The sequence below is a fragment of the Gekko japonicus genome, unplaced genomic scaffold (assembly GCF_001447785.1).
Source record: "Gekko japonicus isolate JY-2015 unplaced genomic scaffold, Gekko_japonicus_V1.1 scaffold3356, whole genome shotgun sequence".
Taxonomy (NCBI): Eukaryota; Metazoa; Chordata; class Lepidosauria; order Squamata; family Gekkonidae; genus Gekko; species Gekko japonicus.
In genome coordinates this window covers 10052-23065 of record NW_015169279.1, presented here as the reverse complement: position 1 = coordinate 23065, position 13014 = coordinate 10052, and the positions used below count along the sequence as shown (strand labels likewise).

The following is a 13014-nucleotide window of genomic DNA, read 5'->3' as shown; positions in this document are numbered from 1 at the left end:
CTGCACTGCTAACTTGCCTTGTCTGATCCTGGTGCAGTAAAATCTTCGAACTGAAAAATGATATCTGATCGTCCTTTTAAACTCATAGCAGCAGAGAGCATTTCATGACTGATTCTGCTTCACTCTGACCAAGGGCATGTCTGCAGCAAAGCTGGTTTCTGTGAGGGTCAGTAAACATATGGGTGGAGAACTCTGTTCTGAACACCATCACACCTATTCATCAGAAGAATCCCTGATTTTCAGCAATGCCCATCCATTATTTTAAAAGTTATTCTTGTGTAATGAATTATGCTGGACAAGCTTCTGATTCCTCCTGGTCTCCTTGAATTGACCTCAGTTCATTTGAATTGGTCCACAGTTGCATTGCATAATTGCTAGGGAATTATGTCGGTGACCATCAGGCTAATATTGAAAGGGTGTTCAGCCACTCAAATCCAAAAGAAAGAGCAAGACTAGGATAAATACCATCAGCAGCCAAAAACAGTGGCTGCATCAGCCTGACACTGAAAACACAAGTCACTCATGTGCAGACCAGATTCCCTTATGATAGAACAATCTTGTCCCATAGTGCGTCCACATGCCCCTCACATTTGTCCATAATTGCCCCTCATTTAGATAGCTCTTGTCCCTGCTATGAGAGTTTAGTACTTGGGAGTTGTGCTTACATCTTGAGAAAATTCTCAGCCTGTCAGACTCTTGCACAATTAATATTTACTCTCACACTGCTATCTGTCTGAGGCATTCTCTCTTTCCATACACATTTTAGTTAATTTTTTTCCAGTACCTAGTAAAAGCAGAAATGGCTTTTACACATAATTAATGGTTGTTGTCATTTTGGACCCAAGAGAGATTTGTACTAGGAAAAATATGAAATTGTTTTCTCAGAAAAGTTTGCAACCACTACCAATCCCATAGAGGGTAGTGGAGTAGCTCACCAGTGAGAGCTACAGGCTCAAGTATGTGTTTTCTGGTAAATGCTCATGAGATATATGTGTTTAAAGTAATATTCAGTATAAGTACGCAGCTGGGCTTAATCAAATCAACTGCTCTGGGATCTGATCTGCTGATTTCCGCTCCTGCTCTTCTAACAGGGAAGGTCTTTCTGGAATATGTGAAATGTATTCACAACAGAGGGACCAACATCACCCAGTAGTACCTTTGCCTGGGGATGGATGAATCCCACATGTACACACACACACACACAGGCACAGGATGAGGGCATTGTAGGAGTGGATTCCTTTTTAGGGCAGTGTTGATTACTTGCAGATCTATAGAAGAAGGCAGGATCCTGCCCTGCTAATATGATTGTCTTCATTTGGTGGCTGACTTTGAGCTGCCTTCAGCGATTGAAGAAGAATGATTTAATACTCTGGAGTAAGGGGTACTTCTGTCTCTGCCTCAGCTTTTTGCGGATGATGGGGATCCAGACAAGCCCACACACAACCAGCATGAGACCAAGTGACAGGAAAGCTGGCCCGCACAGTTTAAAAGCTTCCTTGGTCATGACCGTGATATTTGCTGTAGTGAGGCAGGTCAGGCTGGTGATAGCCACACCAAAGAGAAAAACAGCTCCTCCTACGGACAGTACAATAACAGGCTTGTGGTAAACATCCCACTTGTTCCGGGGGGTGGCGTTCCAGACGGACTCACTGCGTGAGCTGATGCATAGGGTGCTGGCTGTTTGGCTAGGCAGCAAGTCCTTGCGCTCTGGAGACTTCTCTCCTTCCTCCATGCCTTTTGGCTGGATTTCCATGACAACCAGGTTTAGAGGCTCAGGGGGTTAACACCTGCAGGAGAGGGAAAAGGGGACCAAGGCAAATGATATTCAGACTGCCATAGATGTGATTCCTCCATCTTCCCCTCACATAGGAGCAGCTCATGCTAGTAAGCTGCCACCCCCACCCCATACAAGGCTGACTGCAGAAGAAAATGTCTCTTGTGCAGTCTGACTTAGATGGATCTGAGGCAGCAGAGATAGGAGAAGAGATGTGGCCCTGCCATCACCTCCTCCTACATCACCAGCCCCTGCCAGTTTGGCACCCTGAATCACCACTGGGTCACCAGGGTGGTGAATTGGCTCTGCTCCCATGTGCTCTGACCATGAGTCATCTCTATCCAGTTGCTCTGCTTGGCTCATGTGCTCCAATGTTCATTGTTTCTGTCATGCACCAGGTCTAAACAAGCATGCTTAGGCCACTGTCTTTGTTGTAGTAGATATTAGACAGAAACCTTTCCCTGGAACCAAGTTTTCAGTGAGGATGTCTGAAAAACTGACACAAATAATGGTTTATAAAGAATAAGTTCAAAGGCTATTTGGGAAATTAAAAACTAACAATTCACCAGGTCCACACTGTATACATCCATGGGTATATTACCCTGATTGGAAAATAACCAATATTACAATGCTATTTAAAAAGGATTTTTGGGGGTGTGCGTGTGCTCAAAGTAACTATACACTCGCAGGGAGGGCGGGGTAAAAATGTTAACAATAAATGCCCAATAAAAATTAACTCAATGGCTGTCCCGAGAAATCAGTAGGAAAGAATATTCTAGATGGAATATAGAAGAATGGAATTTGCTGAAGAAGAGTCAGAATGGCTTCAGTAAAGGGAAGTTTTGTCTCATCAACTGCTTACAACTCTTCAAATGTGTCAGTTCACATATAGAGGTTATCTGAAAGATGCTATATACTTGGACTTGCAAAAAAAATGATTTATTTCTGAGTAAATCAAAACACCCATGGGATAAGAGATGTGTCCTTTCACCGACTGGTCACTGGTTAAGAAAGAAGCAAATAAATGAACAGTTTTTGCAGTCGTGGGAGGTGAGCAGTGGTGTCTCCCAGAGATCTGTGCTGGAACTTGTGCTATCTATATATTCATAAATAACCTGGAAATAGAGGTGAACAGTAAGGTACTGAAGTCTGTAAATGACACAAAATTATTTAGGATGATGAACAAACAGATGGGGATTGCAATGAGCTCCAAAGGGACCTCTCTGGACCACTGATGCTTTGAATTTCTCAGTGTATCTGTTTGGCACTCATAGGCCCTGTCCACACGAGAGGATTAGGGCCGGGAGAGGGACGGAACGGGGGCGGAGCAAACGGGCGCGATCCCACCGCAACATCTGGGAAGCGTACCGTGTCCGTCCCCGATCCGGCCTTTCCAGCGATGATCCGTACCAAAAAAGAACCACCTACTGAGGTGGTTCTTTTCGAACAGCCGCAGCAATGCTGGCCGTGGGATCGCCGGCACGTTATTTCGCTGGCGCATCCCCGGCTCCTTGCCGAACTGCGCATGCTCCGACATGCGCAGTTCTGCAGACTCCTGTGCCTTTCTCCCCGTCTCCCCGGCATCTGATCGTGCCGGGGAGCAAATGCACAGTGGCTCAGGGGATCTGTATGATCCCGCCGCCGCGTGCCTATTTAGGTGCGGCTTTTTAAAAGCCGCACTTTGGCCGTCCCTTCTTCCCTCGTGTGGCAGGGGCCATATTTACCTTTCTTTGATGCTCATTATCAGGCATATGTTTGGAATGCATGAAGCAACTCAAACATTTGCTGAAAAAGTTTGCAGCTGCCTGTTTGTCAGAAGCCAAGTCAGGGGTGGCCTTAGCCAAAAGGCAACTGGGCCAGCTGACATGGGTCCTGCACTGGATGGGGCTGCTCTGGAGGGCCCTGTCCCCTCAGCTACTGTAGCACCACCATTTCTGGCCTCTCTGCCATCTCTGGAGTCATGACAGGTGGCCACAGATTCAGGGCAGCAGCTGGGCAAACTAGGGTAGCCCAGCTGAGGGTAATGGTAATGATTATAAGGCTCCATCATGGACTTTTGCCCAGGGTTCTAGAATTACTAAGGCCACCCCTGAGCCAACTCACAGCTGATCAGGGGATCGGATCTACCACTCCCCTCTGCAAAACAGCTACACAGTGAAGTTGCAAAAGGGAGAGGAGAAAGAACTGGTTTCTCTTCTCTCACCTCCAAGCTGGGCAGAAACAGCAGCAATGCTTCTGAGCTTTCCATTGCAAAAGAGAGAGGAGAAAGAGCTTGCTTTTCTCCTTTTCCCTGCAGCCCATGCTTACAGCTTGGGGTGGGAAAAAGAGAAGGCAGCTGGGCTTCTGTTCACCCCCCTCAAAATTTGCTGCATCTCAGCATGTCTTGGAAGCAACAAAGTTTCCAGGATGGGAGATCAGAAGAACCCGACTTCCAGCTGATCATCTGGGAATTGACTCCTGATTCCCTCCCCCCCAACACACAAATAACTTTGCTAGATTCAGAGCAAAATTTTCCTAGCAGGAGATTAGAAGTTGACTCCCAGCTGGTCCCCCAACCGTGGTCAGTCAGTGGCTCTTTCTGCACCCATGTGTTTCCCCACTGTTTTTCTGCAACCATGTCAAAAATGTTAATCTCCCTCTGCATTGCACCCCACTGTCACTTTTTTTGTGCATCGGGACATTTTGGAGCTTCTGCATAGTTTTATGGTTTTGGAGTGGACCTTTTCCCTTTTCCCTTTCCAATTTGGAGGGAATAATCAGGAGACTATTTGATGCACCTTTGGTCATCTTCCCCTGTCCCTATTTCCACTTCTATTTAACTTTCACCTAGCACACAACTTGGAGGGCAGGTAGAGGGGCAGCCTGGGGAGGTCCTCTGGGAGTTTGACACTTCTAGCTTTGGGGGGGGGGGATTTGACACACTCCTTCCCATCTTTGCATATTGGACCCTAGGGAGGGAGCTTTTTCCCCTTCCCCAAAGCCAATCTGCACACAACTTGGAGGACAGGGAGAGGGGCAGCCTGGGGAGTTCCTTTGGGAGTTTGACACTTCTAGCTTTGGGGGGGGGGGATTTGACACACTCCTTCCCATCTTTGCATATTGGACCCTAGGGAGGGAGCTTTTTCCCCTTCCCCAAAGCCAATCTGCACACAACTTGGAGGTCAGGTAAAAGGGGCAGCATGGGGAGATCCTCTGGGAGTTTGAGGCTTCTAGCTTGTGGGGCGGGGGTTGAGACACTCCTCCCTCCTTTGTACATTGGACTCTAGGGAAGGATCTTTTCCCTTCCCCAAAGCCGATCTGCATACAACTTGGAGAGGGATGTAATAAAAGGAATGACAGGATTGCCCATTGGAAACAATGGGAGAGGCTTGAAGGCCCATTTGTTTGTTTGTTTTTAAATGAAAACCCTTAGGACGCCACCCCTCCCAACAGACCAGCTAGCCAACCAGCCGCCAAGCTGGCATCCCTCTATGGGTTGTGCATGCCTGGAGTAGCCCAGCAGCAGCTAGCTAAAGGGGGTGAGAAAGTGGGGAGGAGAAGAGAGGAGAAGAAAGAAGAAAAAAAGGGCAGTGTGCCCCAGTGTTCCCTCTAAGGTGAGTTAGTGTGAGCCAGCTCACAGTTTTTTAGCCTACGGCTCACACATTTTTGTCTCAGCTCAGGAACGGCGGCTCCAGAGCAAACTGACTGATGCAGTAGTCAAATCACTTGCTCACAACTTTAATGCCAGCAGCTCACAAAGTAGGATTTTTGCTCACAAGACTCCATGGCTTAGAGGGAACATTAGTGTGCCCCAGCCCTTGCTCACGCACTTGGCCAAGCCAGTGGTAATTGGATGTCCCCTCCACAGGACACAAGTGATGTTAATCACAATTAAGCAAAGAATCTGGGTTTTGGTTGTAGATGCAGAATGCATATACAAAAATAAATTGGAGAAAAAAGAATAGTGCGGAGGGCAGGGGCACAAAATACAAAGTTAACTTTGAAGGGTCGACTGCTCGGAATCTCCAGAGTAAGCGTGAGCTGTTAGTGCAGAAAGGGCCAGCTTCTGATGGCTGCATGTAGCCTGTTCCTGCAAATACACACAAACAGGTTGTGAATAGCTGAACAGCCTGTTGATTAATTGGCTGCCTGATCACCACTGGCAAGTGGGAAGTGAATTGTTCAAGCATCCCTCCTCCAGACTGGGTGAATAGAAAACAGAATGGCAGATGAAATTCTGTGTAAGTGCAAATGATGTATATCATGGGGGAGGGGGGAATGGTGTAGTGGTTAAGTGTGCAGACTCTAATCTGGGAGAACTGGGTTTGATTCCCCACTCCTCCACTTGCAGCTGCTGGATGACCTTGGGCAGTTCTGTTGAAGCTGTTCTTGGAAGAGCAGTTCTCGAAAGAGCTCTCTCAGCGCCACCTACCTCACTGGGTGTTTGTTGTGGGGAGGGGAAGGGAAAGGAGTTTGTAAGCTGCTCTGAGACACCTTTGGGTAGTGAAGGGTCGGGTATAAATCCAATCTCTCCTCCTCCTCCTCTTATCCTTCTCCTCCTCCTCCTCTGATAGGGTCTGAACTGGCATGACATACCAAAGATACCTTGGGATTGTGGTGGATAGCTTGATGAACAAGTCAACTCAGTATAATGCAGCAATTTAAAAAAGGCAAATCCCATGGAAATCATCAGGAAAAGAACTGAGACTAAAGCTTGTGCATAGCTGCTTCTCACAAGGGATGGTGGAGCTTTGAATTGCTTTGCTGCATTAATATCCATTTCCCACTTCTTGCTGCACTGCACGGCTTGTGTTCCTAACCACAGGGCAATTTGTGCTTTCTTTCCAGTAGAGCTTTCATTCCTACTGACATGGTGCTAGTCTGTGCTTCTCAGTCAATGCAGGTGATTTAGCCATAGCCAAGCCAAGAGGACTTCTTTTACAAGGCTCTTTATGTACTGGTTCCTTCCAACAGCACCTCACCCCATCTTGGTGCTCTTTAGATAAGATGCACACAAGACCCATACAATTCCAATCCAAAGCCTTTTATTGGCATATCGAGACCCATACAAAATAAACCTTTACAGGCCAGGGGACAAAACTTCCATGATGGGAATGTAGATTATGTGAAGTTTAAAAGAAAGCCAGAGTTTGGTGTGAGATATTGTAGATGAGGAACACAGATCTGTCCAAGCTGATGTACACTGCATATTGTCCAAGCTCAGCCTATATTGATGCCACATGGTCTTCAGTTCTTGGTATACCACCTCTTGGAGCATAGGATGCTGCCTCTGTCCAATTTATCTCATGTCAGTGTATGCAGGGAGAAGGATCTACCCTCCCACATGCCAGTGTCATATGAGAGGTTATTTGTAGCCCCATCTTCCTTATCTATCCTGGGAAGTCAATATGAAAACACCCTACCCTACAAAGCAAACAAGGCTGGGAGGAGTGTTTTCCAAAGACACAAAAGCAAAACAAATAGACTCCTATTTAGAATGCCTTTGATATTTTTTGTTTTATGTCCCTCCCCCTTTCCCTCATTGCTAATGTGGATGTGTTCAGAAGCAAAGCAGTTGAGCAAAGAACTTAGCAACCTTTAGTCTTTATCAGTAGCAGGTTAAATCAGACATGCAGGTATACTTAGGGTCAAGCTAGACATTATGGCATTCATGGGTCTGACCCATGGATGCTACCACCATTTTAAAGTGTTTTAAAAATGACACAGGGGCCCAATCCTGGTTGGGACTACAGAGTGGGTGGGCTGAGGTACTCATTTCCCCATCCTCTGTGTGCCTTTTCATGTGCCAAAACAGCAGTGGTGGGGGCATGGGAGGATGGCCATTTCAGTATTTGAAATGTTGTGTGTGTGGGGTGGAGAACAAGAACATTGCAGCTTGTTGTGCTGTGAACTCTATCAGGATTAGGCCTTCGTGATATTTTTAAATTGCTGTACAATGGTGGTGGTGTCCCCACTGTAGACACGAGAAAGCTATCACATCTACTTTGACCTTAATTCTGGCGTGCCTGCACAACAACACGTGTCCATGCAGATACATAGTAACCCAATTGTACCAACTTAGCCAACACAATATCAAGTTCTAGGAGTCCATCACATTTCTCAAGTCTTCAGATGTATACCCCATTTCCCCATTAGCTACCATAGCCCAATGGGGAGAAATGTCACAGTTCTTGCTTTCGTTGTCTAGAACTACAGCTGGTGATGGTGTGTGCGTATGTGCAGGGTAAAACTACAGACAAGTACCTACACCTGCCTTTTTATTGTTCTTTCAAAGAATCCTGGGAATTGTAGATTTATGAGTTCCCTGGGAAGTCTATAAAACACCCCTGACCATCTCCAACAGCTGCAGTTTCCCACTGCAAAACAGAGGACCAACTTAATGAAGGGATGTTTAGTGGCGGCAGTGGTGATAATGAAGACATGCAAAATCCACAAGCAAAGCTAGGGGCAGTTTTTGTGCACTTTTCAGTCTCCCAGTAAAGCCTTTACTGTTTCTTTGGTTTGTTTCCCTGTGCCTTTGCAGCTGGGATCTGCATGCCATGTGTGTTGGTGACCCATTCGTTTTTTGCAAGATACATGTGCAATAGCTCTCTTGGAGGTGTCTGAACAGTTTCAAAATAGGGACATCTTCATTGTGGGGATGGTTTTGCAGGCTACAGAGTTACTGAGATAGGTGACATCTACCACACTGCACAGAGTTGTGATGTTTATCTCTATAGCCTTGATACAGCTCCCCTTTCCCTCAACCTGGAGGCAGGAAAACACAATATGACCTTTGCTAAAAGAAGAAGTCCTTTCATACTGAAGTGTAGCATCGTTTTGATCCTTCTCACCAGTTTCCCCAGATGCAAGCCAGACAAGAGATCCAGCTGTTCCGCCCAGTACATGCCAGGCTTGCCCTTTTCCTGCCTGGCTTTCCTAAAGCCAAGCCAAGGCAGACAGGGACAGAAGGCTGTCATGCCATCTAGAGGGAGATTCCTCTCTTGTCCCTGAACTGTAGTCCTAGACATGTGTACTCAGAAGTCAGTAAGTGACATCTCACACTACTTTCTCCCAGATCAGTGTGCCTGCACTCTTCGCTTCAGTTGCTCTTCCTATCTTTTTTTTCCTTGAAGGAAGACAGGAGAGAAGGTAGAGACCAGAATGTGCCAGTGAGAGAATATTTCCCCACCTAGCTGGTTCACCCAAGCTACTGTCCCCCCTCCATTCAAGAGGGCTCTTCCAAATCCTGTCTGACTCCTGAGATTTCCAAAACATTTATACCCTTTATCTTAAAAGTTGCCTTTGGAGCACATAGGATTGTTTGCTTTTAAGGGCCATTTCTCTGCACAGTGGTAATGTACTGCTCAAGCATCTTGCTGGGAAGACTAGCTTTCTTCTTGCCAGCTGTGCTCCAGTGGTTGAGGAGGTGCATCTTGCAGTATGCCCTGAGCACACCTAACCAGAGGCCAAAACCACCAGGACACTAGAAACGTAATGTATTACAAGACTAGATGACCCTGGAGGTCCTTTCCAGCTCTATGATTCTATGACTGGGGTCATACATTCTATGACTGCCTGCAAAGTAAGGGCTGTGCAAATCATGGAACAAAGCACTGACTACAAACAAGCTCCGCCAGTGGGCTCCATGAACTGATGATGAGCAGGTGGGAAGGGTCCTATTAAACTGGGGTAGAACTTCAATCTTTCCCCTCCATAACACACTTAGTACAAACCAAGAGTCCTCCCATTACACCAGACACTCAGGGAAGCTGATAGCAGCCCACGTCCCTCTGGTGCTGCTCTGAGCTATCCAGAAGTCCCGAGCATGCCCTGCCCCTCTCCAAAGCCCTCTACTTGTGTGCAAGGTTCTGTGAATCTCTCACTATCCCCTAGGCTAAATGGGCATTTGCTTGACTGGCCATGTCCCAAGGTGGGTTTTTGTAGAGAGGGGACTCCCTTTGGGAGCTGGGAAGCAACATCCGCAGACATTTAGCTGTCCTACATAATTTATCTACGTGCATCCATGGCCGAACTAAGAAGAATCAAGGGACTGTGACAAATTCCTTATTATTGCCATTTGTTTCCTTGATTTCTGCAAGAGGCAAAAGAACAATGACTGGAATGTACAACATGCTTCATTTGGTGGGTGCATGGTCTTGCCATGTGTAGCACAGGAAGGAAATGACAGTCGAGAGCCAATGGCCTGCAGTTGGATGAACAGGCATGAGAGCGACCTTTGGCCCTGCCTGGACAAGGCCTGAGTGACCTGGAAACTTCATCACAATTTCAGTTTTCTAAAAAGAAGTGTCCAAGCTATGGCTTGGGAAAACCCTTCGCAGACGGGGTGAGGGCAGTTCCATCCCTCTGCTTCCTGCTCTGGAGCCAAGGATACAATGTCTCGTTCAGTTCTGCTTTGAGATAATGATATTAGAGCCATAGACTAGGCAGTTCTGACATTAAATGAGTATGTTAACTGCTGGTTTGTCAAGAAGGGAGTATGAGCACCGTTTTGGCAGCCCCGGATCCATGAAAGCCAGAGGCCAGTGCTGGCTCCCATAGACTGACACAGCACCCACTGATCCTAAAGAGAGGCAGTATGTATGACAAGGGTTGCCTGTTACAATACCCACAATGAGTTTTGTGCACTCCCTTTAGAGGTGCCTCAGGAAAAAAAGGCTTCCCCTGGGACACTTCCCACGTTCCCAGTTCAATCCTGATGGGCAGGGTACACATGGACACATGAAGCTGCCTTATACTGTTTCAGATAACTGATCCATCAAGGCCAGTACTGTCTCCTCAGACTAGCAGTGGCTCTACGAGTTATCAGACAGAAGTCTGTCGTGTCACCTATTTAACTGGAGGTGCCAGGGATTGAGCCTGGGCCTTCTGCATGCCAAGCAGATGTTCTGCCACTAAGCCACAGCCCTTCCCTATAGCTATAGCGTAAGCTTTGTTCAGAAGTTTTGCCCCTGGCTGGGACTTTTTGCCTGCACTGAAAACTGCAGTTATGCCAGTGAATACAGGCAAGAGTCAAAGGTGGCAGCCTCATTTCAAGGGGAGTTCTGCTGGGTGCGTCCCAGTCCACAGCCCCTCTGCACCCATGCATGGAGTGAATTTTGTGCCATCTTCAAATTTAATGTCGTGGCTCCATAAGAAAGAAATAGAAATCAATTATAGTCTATATTGGGGCAGAAGGCTAAAACTAAACACCTCTGATTCCTATAGAAGCCTGTAAAGTAAGGACTCTTGGACCAGTGCATTTGAGGGAATTTCAGGTTCCCCTCCTGCTACCCATTACAAAAAAGCACTAACCCCCTCCATTACAACAGCAAGTATCACTACTTACATGACCAAGGGCTGCATGCAGTTGGCTCACTGCTGTGCACAGACATGGAATGTGTCCTAAGTGGATGTCGCGATTTCCTAAGTAGCTTCGCTCCCAGCCTCAGATATCCTCTCTGATATCATCTGCACTGAGTAGCTCGTAAACCATGGAGCATATTCCAGCTCAGATGAGCTCACCCACCTAGCAGCCAATGGCTTGCCTTAACCCTTTACCTTCTGAAGTTCAGTACATGGGATGAGCTGCAATACAAGTTGCCTTAATGCAAGAGCTGTTGTTGCACAGTCAGGAGAACAGGAGTAGATATGTAAGGATTTTACAGTTCCAGCGCAGCTTATACAAAAGAACATCAATGTACAGTTTGGGGAGTGGTTCAAAGGAAACAGAACATTGAATCTGATAAAAAAAAATCCTCACCAATGATGTGATCACTAAGTTATCAAATACTCAGTGTCCATGCCTACAAAATGGAAACAACGTTTAGGTCCTGGGTCTAGGAGCTGGTGGTGTTTCTAAGGGAAAAGAACATGAGCATAGTCTGAATTTAGAAATCACCTTAAACATTTCTAAACTAGAACCAAACAGTTTCACACTTCATTAATGAAAAGCTCTATTTCACATTTAGAACCATCCCATAAAGGCTGAAATATGCTTGCCATGGTTTGATTGTCTTTATAACTGTCTGGTTGTTAATAAAAATGTGCCCAGCAAATTCAGAAAACATATAGAACATGCGAGCACACTGATCCCAGCCCAGGTATAGGGTTCATCGGCCCTGGAGAAAGAAAAGGAAAGCAATAAAATATATATATCAATGTGCTTCCATAACAACATCTCATTCATTTCACTAATTTCTAAATGATGAAATATTTCAATAAAAAGTTGGCAGATATTTTTGAATAATAAAAACTCATGTGTTAAAAACTCATGTGTCCATGTATCAATATACGAAGAAACTTATATTTCCCAATAGTGTCTTCTAGCTATTAGTGATGTGTGACACATCCAGGCTCCCTCTTATTTTCCCAAAGTTGCAATTGATTGGGAAATAGCCCAATATTATGTAGAGACATAAGAAGATGACTGCACTCAATTGCCTTGAGCCTCAATGGCAGAGGTCATTTCGGGGGGGATCGCGGGGGATCGCAGTTCCCCTGGGTGAGGTACGGGGGGCGGGGCACATGATGAAGCCCCGCCCCTGCTTCCGGCCACCCCGCTTCCGGCCCTCATTCAGCCAGGAGGAGGCAGGAGAAGAGGGAGGGTAAGTTGCTTCCTCCCTGCCTCTCCCCAGCCCTGCCTGCCTGGGGCCAGGGAGGGCCTTTGCGGGGCTTCCTTGCACTCCCGCCAGCCTTGCAGGTCCACCGCCGGGCCCCTCATGGGGCTCGGCAGTGGAGCTGCAAGGCCGGCGGCGGCGGCCGGGACCATTGGGGGCGGGGTGTGTGGCCTTATGACACACTTCCGGTGATGTCAGGGGGTGTGGCATATGCTAATGAGTTATGCTAATGAGTTCCCCTAGCTCTTTTTCTACGAAACGACCCCTGCTCAATGGTTCTATTACTGGACAAGCCCTGCAACACATGTGATTCTGCCTCTGCAACACCTCATAACTCCCCCAGCACCAAACTCTGAGGACAATTTTATTCTTTTATCAATATCACTTAAAATCAAGGAGTTAGGAAATGATACCATATTTCCTAAGCAATGTATTCCATTGTTCAACTGCACTTATTACTGGTAGGAAGATTTTCCACTGATTTCGCATAAAGGTATTTACCTGAAATTTAAACTCATTGCCTTTCATAACTCTCAGAGGCATGCAAGGATCTGTATTTCACTTCTTATTTAATTTTAGAGACTGCTGTTGTTTACCTCATCACCTACTGAGACTCCACTGGAATACCTGCTTGGAGAGCAT

General features: G+C 46.6%; 1 protein-coding gene across 1 annotated transcript; it reads right to left on the bottom strand.

Annotated features, from left to right (window-relative positions):
• Positions 1 to 1326: 1326 nt before the first annotated feature.
• PIRT (phosphoinositide-interacting regulator of transient receptor potential channels) lies at positions 1327 to 11156 on the bottom strand. Its single transcript, XM_015416563.1, has 2 exons — positions 11103 to 11156; positions 1327 to 1787 (listed from the first exon to the last, which is right to left on the bottom strand). Exon 2 carries the CDS (start codon positions 1751 to 1753, stop codon positions 1340 to 1342), a length of 414 nt encoding a protein of 137 aa, XP_015272049.1. The 5' UTR covers positions 1754 to 1787; positions 11103 to 11156; the 3' UTR covers positions 1327 to 1339.
• Between the last annotated feature and the right edge of the window lie 1858 nt (positions 11157 to 13014).

What these genes read in the sequence shown, in the direction of transcription:
- PIRT (XM_015416563.1), bottom strand. Translation starts at nt 1,753, where the DNA reads ATGGAAATCCAGCCAAAAGGCATGGAGGAAGGAGAGAAGTCTCCAGAG.